Source organism: Felis catus, chromosome B1 (genome assembly GCF_018350175.1).
Source record: "Felis catus isolate Fca126 chromosome B1, F.catus_Fca126_mat1.0, whole genome shotgun sequence".
In the NCBI taxonomy this organism is placed as follows: Eukaryota; Metazoa; Chordata; class Mammalia; order Carnivora; family Felidae; genus Felis; species Felis catus.
This window is the reverse complement of record NC_058371.1, coordinates 136,712,131-136,724,457: the sequence shown is the minus strand read 5'-3', so window position 1 is coordinate 136,724,457 and position 12,327 is coordinate 136,712,131. Positions and strand designations below refer to the sequence as shown.

The 12,327-nt window shown below is 40.2% G+C and overlaps 1 protein-coding gene across 5 annotated transcripts in view; it reads left to right on the top strand.

Annotated features, from left to right (window-relative positions):
* GPAT3 (glycerol-3-phosphate acyltransferase 3) overlaps positions 1 to 7,766 on the top strand; it is a 64,440-nt gene extending 56,674 nt beyond the window's left edge. For all 5 annotated transcript variants that reach the window (XM_006930997.4, XM_045056155.1, XM_019829293.3 and 2 more), the window contains 3 exons: positions 1,006 to 1,134; positions 1,615 to 1,694; positions 6,486 to 7,766. In XM_006930997.4, the coding sequence (XP_006931059.1) occupies positions 1,006 to 1,134; positions 1,615 to 1,694; positions 6,486 to 6,582 (306 nt within the window). In that variant the 3' untranslated portion in view covers positions 6,583 to 7,766. The remainder of the gene's footprint in view (positions 1 to 1,005; positions 1,135 to 1,614; positions 1,695 to 6,485) is intronic.
* The last annotated feature ends 4,561 nt before the right edge of the window (positions 7,767 to 12,327 follow it).

The following is a 12,327-nucleotide window of genomic DNA, read 5'->3' as shown; positions in this document are numbered from 1 at the left end:
CACACACACACACACACCCCACATCTTTATTCATCTGTTGACATACACTTAGGTTGTTTCCATATCTTGGCTATTGTGAAAAATATGCTGCAGTGAACATAGGAGGGCAGGTATCTCTTCAAGATCTTGTTTTCACTTTCATTGGATACATACCCAAAAGTGAGGTTGCTGGATCATATGGTAGTTCTAATTTTTGACTTTTTGAGAATGCTCTCATACTGTTTTCGATAGTGGCTGTACTGATTTACGTCCCCACCAGCAGTGCACCAACGATCTCTTTTCTCCACATCTGTTTTTCCTTTTTGCAAATCTGTTTTATATCCTGGGATTCTGCATGAGATGTAATTGAAGAAAAGGATTGGAAATTTGCTGCTAACCCAGAATGTTTAGAAACCACAACTTTAGTTAAACTTTCTCAGTTTGTAAATTGAGTCTCAGAGATGTCATGTAATTTGTCTCACAGTTATACCGTTACTTGGTGGAAATATTGTGTTGCCATTATGTTAGAGATATTTAGCCAACCAACATATTCTAAAGACCTGTTGTGTATAAAGTCTTCCTTAAGGCATTTGTATACTCTATTCAGATTCACCAACATTTTGCCCTGTTTGCTCAATCATTCTGTCTCTATTGGTACATATACAGATGGGTTCCAGGGGACTGTGTACCAGGCATTTTATTAAGTACTGAGGACACGGTAATAAGCAAAAGAGGTACTGTGCCTACTTTCACTCAATTTCAGTGAAGTGGGAGACAGATATTGAAGACTCATGTGGATAACTCTCTTATTGCAGCTCTCTGGGGCTCTGGTCAGAGGAGTTAGCTGGCCTGGTTTACTTTTTTGATCATTTCTATCAAGCAAAGTAGCTTCTCTTTCTCTTGAGGTTCAGTAGAGATGTTTGGCCTGTTGCCTTGGAAACACTAATGTGGATAAGCCATCACTTAGTTCATGACTGCAATGTTTTTTCTTTCTTTTACTTCTTCTTTTTTTTTTTTTTCCCCCAGTATAACCCTCAGTTTGGGGATGCATTTTGGAACAGTAGTAAATACAACATGGTGAGCTACCTGCTTCGAATGATGACCAGCTGGGCCATCGTCTGTGACGTGTGGTACATGCCCCCCATGACCAGAGAGGTATCCATAGATAACAACTGGTCTTTGGTGCTTTATCCAGTCAGATCCAGGGGAGAACACTTTTCCCTGAAAACCTGGGTGCCTGCCTTCTTCACAGTAGCAAGAGCTGGGCTTCCTTTCTGCTTTCTCAGCAAACGAGTCATTTAAAACAAAATGTATTTGGCTGTCTGCAAGTCAGGCTCTTTTATATTCAGAAACTCTTTTCCGTAATGGTTTTTATACTTGCTGTTGGTTTAGCGAACCCACAAATATTATGGAATGTTACATATTGGTAAGGCTAATAATATATGTACACGCTAAAAATTAAACATTACAGCACTGCATTTTCTTGGCAGACCAAATATTTGCTATGATTGAGAACAGAACTGAGCTAAAAGGTGACTCTTACATTTTAAAAGAAATCTAAATGATTGTGAGATATTTTAAGAATTGTTTGAAAACTCTATTCCCAGGATGTACTTGTAATTTTCTTTTCCCCAGGAAGGAGAAGATGCTGTCCAGTTTGCTAACAGGGTTAAGTCTGCTATTGCTGTGCAAGGAGGATTGACTGAGCTTCCCTGGTAAGAAATTTTTTAGACGTACTATCATTTCTTTTTCATTAAAAAAATCACTTTTATTTTGCATTATTTATCTATTTATTTTTAGAAGTGTGTTTATTTTGAGAGAAAGAAATAGTGAGCGAGCGGGGAAGAGGGAGAGAGGAAGAGAGAATGTCGGACACAGGCTCCACGCTCAATGCAGAACCCGACATGGGGCTTAATCTCATGACCCTGGGATCATGACCTGGGCTGAAATCAAGAGTTGGACACTCAACCACCCAGGCACCCCCCAAAAAAATCGTCTTTAGTAATGTCATTTATTGTGCTAGCTAGCCAGAGGTTTAGCTGAAAGAGCAGTTTACTTAAATACCAATGGCTTAAATAAGGTAGAAGTTTATCCCTCTTGCTTAAACACAGGCTGCACAGGCTCGTATAACAGGTCATTCTGTATCCCATCCTCACAGTGTGCTTCCACTTTCGGGTGCAGGCTGATGGCTTCAGGGCTACTCCATGTGTCCAAAAAATGGCCAGTAGGGAAGACTTAAAACAAGGACACCCCTCTCATTATTACGATTATAGGTTGGACCAGCCACTTCCATTTGTATCCATTGGCTAGAACTCAAGTTATATGACGGCAGCCGCAAAGAAGGCTGGAGAATGCCGTCTTTGTTCTGGGAGGCCATGTGTCTAGCTGAAATTTAGCGTTCTTTTACTGAAGAAGAATGTGAGAATGGATTTGGGGTTGGAGAACGGACCCTGGGAGCAAGGGGCAACTTATAGGCTTGTTCATATTTAATGCTAGCTATAACTAAATTAGAGAAAACTTAAAAACTTGAAAGGAAATAAGTGAAATGTTTTAGTTACGGAAACTTTGGATTTAATTTTTTCTTTGTTTGAGGAAGGTTGAATGTAGGGGAGTGTAGTAGTCTGCTTGGGCTGCCATAACAAACTACCATATATGGGGTTGACTTAAAAAACAAACTATTTCTCACGGTTCTGAAGGCTGGAAATCTGAGACTGGGGTGCCAGCAAGGTCAGTTTCTGGTGAGAACTCTCTCTCCCTTTTGGCTGGCAAATGGCCGTCTTCTTGCCTAGTGTTCACACAGTCTCGTCTTTGTATGAGTATGGGGAGAGAGAAGCGAGCAAGCTCACAGGTGTCTCTTCTTATACAGACATTAATCCTATCTTGAAGATTCGTGACCACTCTTCTGACCTCATCTAAACCTCATTACTTCCCAAAGGCCCCTTCTCTAAATACCATCTAAATATTGGAGGTTAGGGCTTCAATATATGAATGGAGGGGGGCGGGAAAGGCATAAACATTTAGTCTGTATCAGTGAGGGTTAACTATATACCTACATTATAGTGGGAGATTAAATTCTCACACACACAGACATTATGTTAGCAAGCTTGCATAAAGCAGTTCAAACTTTGGGGCACCTGGGTGGCTCGGTTGGTTAATCGTCCACTCTTGATTTTGTTTCAGGTCATGATCTCATGGTTCATAAGTCTGGGCCCTGTGTTGGGCTCTGTGCTGATAGTGCAGAGCTTCCTTGGAATTCTTTCTCTTTATCCCTGCCCCCTCCCCCTGCTCTGCCTCTCTCGCTCTCTCTCCCTCTCTCTCCCCCCACCTCAAAATAAATAAAAAATAAACTTTAAAAAAAACAGTTCATACTTCAAATCCTGTAAGTTTAATAAAGTCCCTCTGTTTATCATTTTTGGTGTTTTGGAAACACTTTGCATGAAAAGTTCACTTAAGGCAATTATAGTTATGTTCTAGGAGCAGGATTTGACTGAGTCAGGTTGTCAGCCAGTTCAGCCAACTGCAGAGGGATCCGGGACTGCTCAGGAATTAGCCTCTGGAATAAGGGCTTGCTGGGTTCTTATACTCCTTTATGCAAAGGTGGGGAATGTCTCTAGAATATTTTATCCATTCGTATACCTTAAGTACAACCAATTTCACCCAAGAAACCTGTTTCTGGCGTCTGTTATGCTAATTAGGAAACCAATCATTTCTGTAGTGAAAACCCATTTCTAAAATTCATTAGGTGAATTAACAAAGGTTGGGAAGTTGATGGGAGACAAAGATAGCTGAAGCCTTATAGTGACACCTTTGGAGGGCGGCCTTCTAATTAAATGTCTGGCTGATCATCCCCAGAGTATGAGTTCTTGATTTAGGGCAACTTGACTGGCCCTAAGGCCAGGACTAGGGTCAAGATAGGTTAAAACTAACATTTGTATCACACTACCTAAGCTGAAATAGGTGAAACTAAATTACAGACATCATAATATCATGAAATGACAGACTTACACATGTCCTAGTTTATCAATGCCCTAGTGAATCCAAGTTCACTCTGGACCTGGCTTCCTCTTTCCTCATTGTTTTCAGTTCTTTACTCTGCTTCCTCTCACCTGACATCAAAGCCCTCCTCCTGCCCTGAAGCCATATGAAAATCTGGGAGTTTGGGATCAGTAGCCTCAGACACCAAAGAAAGGAAGAAAGTCTTGAAAGACAACAGCCTAAGGAAGTCAGCCACAGGACAGATCCCAATCAGATTGGCTTAAAGAAAATCTCTCAGATTTTGAGAATTTTTCAATTTCCTTTTATTGGGCCATATGCAAGTCTCACTGCCTTTCCAGGTGTACCTGTCATTCTCACACTGAGTATGAATTAACATGTCTACATGGCTTTTTTCCTAGATTAAATGAGAATTCGGTTGTATCATCTTAAACAGGTTTTTACATATGGTTACTGCTATCCTTAGGAGCTCAGGTCTGCTGCCATTGCAAAGGGGAACTGGGTAAAACTTTAAAGTCTCTAGAGGGGGCAGGTCACAGTTGGGGTGCTCAGAGCTGTGTGTGATACCTGGGTGCTTGGGATAGTTGCATCAAAATAATGTCAGGATGCTCAAGGGCAAATGTTTTTAACTGTTTTGTCCAGTTTTGGCTTGGACCTTAGGAAAGAAAGAAAGGCTTTTCTTCTGCCTCCCCCCCCCCCCCCCCCCCCCCCACTTAGTTCCTACTATTCAGAATTCACATCAGTGCTATGAATAGTTAGAGGCAGCTCTTCTGGATAAAAGAGGCTTTGGGGGACAATTCTGGGGAGCTAATAACAATTTATAACTTTGTTTCATGGAAATTTCCTACATCTGAGCCCCTGGAAGATGTGTGGACTTTAGTCTGTTTTTAAGTTGAGGACTCACTGGCAGGCTGAGTCTTGGTTTTGACTTCAGAGGCCAAAACATTGCAGTGGTTCAGGCGGGCGTCTGTTTGTAGGTCAAGTTCTGTCCTCATGGCAGAGTTTACAGGCTAACCTGTGATCCATTCATCATCATCAGAAGGCACTTGGTAAACATTTGTGTTTAACTGGGTTAAAATTAAACAGGTACAGTATAAGGTAAGCAAGTTCACCATCTATGCGCTTAGGAGTTAAAATCAAAAACATTAGATGAGGAGAGAGATCGTGGCCCCTTATAGTCCAGTTCTCCTCTCAGAGCTTACAGTTTGTTGTTCCTTTGCGTTGACCAAAGAAGGAAAGGCATGCAGAGTCCTTATAACCCAGGCAGCTCTGTGTTTTCACCACCATGGAGAGAGTTCAAAGATTCACAGACTCTGAATTAAGGAATGCTACTTACATAGGCACTAACTACTGGTTAAATGCAATTTATGATTTTGTTGTTCATTTTTATCCTGAGTCTGTTTTGTAATATGGGAGATCATAAATGCTTGAAATATGTAGTGCTTTGAATGAAAATACAACTTTTCATTGTATTTTCCTGTGTCTTTCCTATATTTTCTATGTATTTTCCATATGTCTTCCTATGTAGACATAGGAAAGAAAGGAAGAAAGGCTTTGGTTTGAATAATGATTAACCCATTTATCTGTAAGGAATTTACCGGTACATACACAGTACCCTCACCATTATTTGAGTGTACCTTAAATTTTCCATATGGGTTTTCTAGTAAGACATAGGTTTATTGGATGAAAGAAAACAATACTTTGCTTTCCTTGCAGAAAAAGACAGGCAAACAATCCTAGTTTTAATATAAAGTCCAGGGGTGCCTTGGGTGGCTCAGTTGGTTAAGCATCTGACTTCTGCTCAGGTCCTGATCTCTCAGTTTGTGAGTTGGAGCCCTGCGTCTAGCTCTGTGCTGACAGCTCAGAGCCTGGAGTCTGCTTCAGATTCTCTGTCTCTGTCTCTCTCTCTCTCTCTGCTCCTCCCTGCTTGCAATCTGTCTCTCTAAAAAATAAATAAACATTTAGAAAGTTAAAAAAAAAAAAACATGTAAATTCCAAATATTGAATATACCAACCCTAACTTCTTAATTTTTTCTTTTCCAGTGGTCATTCATTTTTGAGAGAGAGACAGAGTGCGAGTGGGGGAGGGCAGAGAGAGAGGGAGATATAGAATCCGAAGCAGGCTCCAAGCTCTGAGCTGTCAGCACAGAGCCCAACGCAGGCCCGAACCCACGGACTGTGAGATCTTGACCTGAGCCTAAGTCCGACGCTTAAAAGACTGAGCCACCCAGACGCCCCTAGCAACCCTAACTTCTAAAAGGAAACTGAGTGGAGATATTATTCTATATTTTAATTAAGCATCAGAGAGATCGTTCCTTCCCCCGAGTAACACACATTTAGTCAGTAGAACAGAGACTGAAATCTTGGTCTTTCTGCTTCCAAATCCCATGTGCTTTGCCCCATTGTTGACCAGCCACTTAAAGTGTCATGGCACCACACAGTGTGTGTTAACAGCAAATGCTTTTACATCATTGCTGGGAATATCTTTCATTTATTTGCCTTTCTGTTCCCAGGGATGGAGGGCTGAAGAGAGCAAAGGTGAAGGACACCTTTAAGGAAGAGCAGCAGAAGAATTACAGCAAGATGATTGTAGGCAATGGATCTCTTTGAATCAGACTGAATCCCACCCTGGTGATAAAATTTGGCTTACCAGAACTAGCCCCAGAAATGGAATGTGTTGTTTTTGGTGGGGTGAGAGGGAGAGTGGAGTATTGTTTTGGTTTACCGTTTTTGTTTTTTAATGTTAATCTTTTCTGTAGGATGAATTGTCTCTACCTCTTTACGCCAGAGGCAGAACCCATCTGGGGCCCTTTTTGGCTTTTGTTGTCATAGCAATAGTCTCATGAATTATAAGGTAGTTTACTGACTTTAAACAGATTCTGTCTTGTGTAAAATGATGAAGTCATTGTTGATTGAATGAAATATTTGTACAGGAAAAAGTGCTTCTAAAACACTTTTGGAACTCACTGTGTTTGGAACTTGTTGATATGGCAATTCTCAAAAAAAATCCCCCAGGCTCTTTTCATGATTCGTTTTCTCACTCCTCCCCACCCCGCCCCTCCGCCAATCACTTAAACAGCGGGAGTACACATCAGTTCAAGGTTACTGCCACGGTTGTGTTCCACTGCAAGGTTGAAAAGAAAAATGAGGATCCTATTTAGGAGAAAGGACAGATTTGTGGCCACTTGATCTGAAAGTTGAAAGCAAATGTAAATATTTTTTTACTAGTGTGTCAGAAGAGAAGTATTACTTGGTGAGCTTTACCAAAGAAAGGTGAATGCAGGTTACTGTGTGTGTGCGTTTGTATGTAGGCAAGTTTTGAATAAACAACTTTTTAGCTGGCCACTGGTGGTAAAGCTTTAAAGTTTCCTTGTGGTTACAGTAGAGACCTATATGTCGTGCCTCTCCCATTTATGCATTTGTTTGATTTTGTACCGAAGCATATTTTCAAACAGGAGGAGGCTTTAACAACAAAAAAATCACTTTGTCTTCAGGGGAGGTATGAGTGAGCCAGGCATGTGTGCTGCTTCTCACCCTCTACCCCTTTGAGGTTTATTTCAGGATGTTCCCAGTTTTTTAAACAGAAGAATGGGTGGTAAAATTACCTTTTGGAAACTGAGCCTTAAATTTTTTTAAGGGGAAGATAAGTGTTTCCCAATTTACTCAGTGTAAACAATGTTTGATAGCAATATAACACCATGTTAAACTCTGGGAGTGTTCCATCTCTTCTGGTAACTGTGTACCAAATGTGAAACTGTCTTACAGTGAATATAAATAAATTATATATTTCTAAATGTGTGTTGCATTATTTTCCCTCACCTCTACCCTCTTCTGGTCTGAGGAAGGTTAAATTTTTTCTTATTATAAACAAGAATTGTTTGTTTTCCATATCAATTACATAGTTAGATTTTATTGGACTGGAATATCTGAGAAATGAGACCATGAACAGCTAGTTTTGGTTTGTTTTTTCTTTTCTTTTCTTTTCTTTTCTTTTCTTTCTTTCTTTTTTTTTTTTTTTTTAGCTTGATGATTTGGACTCTGACCCTGTGGACTCTGCCTTGAGCAAGTCATAAACTTCACTTGATTTGTGGGTGAACTCAGGCAACTATCTCTTTTTTTTTCTTTTTAGTTTTTTTTTATGGTTATTTATTTTCTTTTAATTTTTTTTTTTTTTTTTTTTTTAGCGTTTATTTATTTTTGAGACAGAAAGAGACAGAGCATGAACGGGGGAGGGGCAGAGAGAGAGGGAAACACAGAATCGGAAGCAGGCTCCAGGCTCTGAGCCATCAGCCCAGAGCCCGACGCGGGGCTCGAACTCACGGACCGCAAGATCGTGACCTGAGCTGAAGTCGGACGCTTAACCGACTGAGCCACCCAGGTGCCCCAATGGTTATTTATTTTTGAGAGAGACAGAGCACAAGTGGAGGAGGGTCAGAGAGGGATGAAGATACAGAATCTGAAGCAGGCTCCAGCCTCTGAGCCTTCAACACAGGGCCCGAGGCAGGGCTCAAACTCTTGAACTGTGAGATCATGACCTGAGCTGAATTTGGATACTTAGCCTACTGAGCCACCCAGGTGACTATCTTTTAATTGACTATACATATGTCTGGTGTAGGGCTATGATTTACAATCTTATCAAACTAGATGGATTTGCTCCCGAAGGAACATGTGCAAACAGGTTACCCAAATGGTGAGCTACTCTTCTGTTCTTTGCACCCCCCATACTTTTTCCCTTTGTTCTTACTCTTTGATTCTTTCCTTTGATCTTTTTTTTTAGAGGTTTTATTTTTAAGTAATTTCTACACCCAACGTGGGGCCTGAACCCACAACCTTGAGATCAAGAGTCACACACTCCACCAACTGAGCCTCCCAGGGGCCCCGATTCTTCCCTTTGATCTTGACTGAAAATCAGCAAGTGACTGATTCGGGGTGACTCTTTGTCTTGAGTTCCTTTTTCCCTTTTACTTTTCATATTCAATATAACTTGAATTAATGAATCGATTGTATTAATTAGCCCAGTTCTCAGAAAAGCTGATAGAACAACTAACAGCTGTTTTGTTTGGATGTCAATAAGATGTATCTTTCCAAGTGCACTGTGGAAGCAATAATGCTATCACATGTTCACTAGAAAGTCTAATGCTATCGCAGTGGGAACCTTTGTAGGTCTTGGACTTATGCAACTAGTTTTCATTGGCATAAGTGAATTGCAACTTATTGTGAATTGCACAATAAGTGAATTGCAGTTGGGGGAATTGCCATGCTTCCGTAAACATCTTTTTAGAAAGCAAATATTGCTCAGATTTAGCTTATGCTTCCTAGATAGGAATGTTTATGTTACCCTTCCCTAATTTGTTTTTATGTTACCCTTCCCTAATATTGTTTTTTTAATAATACCCTTGTTTTTATGTTACCCTTCCCTAATATTGTTTTTTTTTAAATATGAAACTTGTTGTCAAATTGATTTCCATACAACACCCAGTGCTCATCCCAACAGGTGCCCTCCTCAATGCCCATCACCCACTTTTCCCTCCCTCCCACCCCCCATCAGCCCTCAGATTATTTTCAGTTTTAAGAATCTCTTATGGTTTGCCTCCCTCCCTCTCTAACTTTTTTTCCCCCTCTTCTTCTCCCCCATGGTCTTCTGTTAAGTTTCTCAGGATCCACATAAGAGTGAAAACATATGGTATCTATCTTTCTCTGTATGACTTATTTCACTTAGCCTAATACCCTCCAGTTCCATCCACGTTGCCACCAATGGCCATGTTTCATTCTTTCTCATTGCCAAGTAGTATTCCTTTGTGTATGTAAACCACAATTTCTTTGTCCATTCATCAGTTGATGGACATTTAGGCTCTTTTCCATAATTTGGCTATTGTTGAAAGTGCTGCTATAAACATTGGGGTGCCAGTGCCCCTATGCACCAGCACTCCTGTGCCCTTGGGTAAATTCCTAGCACTGCTATTGGCTGGATCATAGGGTAGATCTATTTTTAATTTTTTGAGGAACCTCCACACTATCTTCCAGAGTGGCTGCACCAGTTTGCATTCCTACCTACAGTGCAAGAGGGTTCCCATTTCTCCACATCCTCTCCAGCATCTATAGTCTCCTGATTTGTTCACTTTAGCCACTCTGACTGGCATGAGGTGGTACCTCAGTGTGGTTTTGATTTGTATTACCCTGATGGGGAGTGACGTTGAGCATCTTTTCATGTGCCTGTTGGCCATCTGGATGTCTTCTTTAGAGAAGTGTTTATTCATGTTTTCTGCCCATTTCTTCACTGGATTATTTGGTTTTTGGGTGTGGAGTTTGGTGAGTTCTTTATAGATTTTGGATACTAGCCCTTTGTCTGATATATATTTGCAAATACCTTTTCCCATTCCGTTGGTTGCCTTTGAGTTTTGTTGGTTGTTTCCTTTGCTGTGCAGCAGCTTTTTATCTTCATAAGGTCCCAGTAGTTCATTTTTGTTTTTAATTCCCTTGCCTTTGGAGATGTGTCAAGTAAGAAATTGCTGCAGCTGAGGTCAGAGAGGCTTTTTCCTGCTTTCTCCTCTAGGGTTTTGATGGTTTCCTGTCTCGCATTCAGGTTCTTCATCCATTTTGAGTTTATTTTTGTGAGTGGTGTAAGAAAGTGGTCTAGTTTCATTCTTCTGCATGTTGCTGTCCAGTTTTTCCTGCACCATTTGTTAAAGAGACTATGTTTTTTCCATTGGATATTCTTTCCTGCTTTGTCAAAGATTAGTTGGCCATACTTTTGTGGGTCCAATTCTGGGTTCTCTATTCTATTCCATTGGTCTATTTGTCTGTTTTTGTGCCAATACCACACTGTTTTGATGATTACAGCTTTGTAGTAGAGGCTAAAGTCTGGGATTGTGTTGCCTCCCTCTTTGGTCTTCTTCTTCAATATTACTTTGGCTATTCGAGGTCTTTGTGGTTCCACACAAATTTTAGGATTGCTTGTTCTAGCTTTGAGAAGAATGCTGGTGCAATTTTGATTGGGATTGCATTGAATGTGTAGATTGCTTTGGGTAGTATTGGCATTTTAGCAATATTTATTCTTCCATCCAGGAGCATGGAATGTTTTTTCATTTCTTTGTATCTTCTTCAATTTCCTTCTTGAGCTTTCTATAGTTTTCAGCATACAGATCTTTTACATCTTTGGTTAGGTTTATTCCTAGGTATTTTATGCTTCTTGGTGCAATTGTGAATGGGATCAGTTTTTTTATTTGTCTTTCTGTTGCTTCATTATTGGTGTATAAGAATGCAACTGATTTCTGTACATTAATTTTGTATCCTGTGACTTTGCTGAATTCATGTATCAGTTGTGGCAGACTTTTGGCGGAGTCTGTCGGGTTTTCCATGTATATCATGTCATCTGCAAAAAGTGAAAGCTTGACTTCATCTTTGCCAGTTTTGATGCCTTTGATTTCCTTTTGTTGTCTGATTGCTGATGCTAGAATTTCCAACACTATGTTATACAACAGCGGTGAGAGTGGACATCCCTGTCATGTTCCTGATCTCGGGGCAAAGCTCTCAATTTTCCCCATTGAGGATGATATTAGCTGTGGGCTTTTCATAAATGGCTTTTATGATGGTTAAGTATGTTCCTTCTATCCCGACTTTCTCAAGGGTTTTTATTAAGAAAGGATGCTGAATTTTGTCAAATGCTTTTTCTTCATCGATTGACAGGATCATATGGTTCTTATCTTTTCTTTTAGTAATGTGATGTATCACGTTGATTGATTTGCAAGTGTTGAACCAGCCCTGCATCCCAGGAATGAATCCCACTTGGTCATGGTGAATAATTCTTTTTATAAGCTGTTGAATTCGATTTCCTAGTATCTTACTGAGAATTTTTGCATCCATATTCATCAGGGATATTGGCCTGTAGTTCTCTTTTTTTACTGGGTCTCTGTCTGGTTTAGGAATATAAGTAATACTGGCTTCATAGAATGAGTCTGGAAGTTTTCCTTCCCTTTCTATTTTTTTGGAACAGCTTGAGAAGGATAGGTATTATCTCTGCTTTAAATGTCTGGTAGAATTCCCCAGGGAAGCCATCTGGTCCTGGACTCTTATTTATTGGGAGATTTTTGATAACGGATTCAATTTCTTCGCTGGTTATGGGTCTGTTCAAGTTCTCTATTTCTTCTTGTTTGAGTTTTGGAAGTGTGTGGGTGCTTAGGAATTTGTCCATTTCTTCCAGGTTGTCCAGTTTGTTAGCATATAATTTTTCATAGTATTCCCTGATAATTGCTTGTATTTCTGAGGGATTGGTTGTAATAATTCCATTTTCATTCATGATTTTGTCTATTTGGGTCCTCTCCCTTTTCTTTTTGAGAAGCCTGGCTAGCGGTGTGT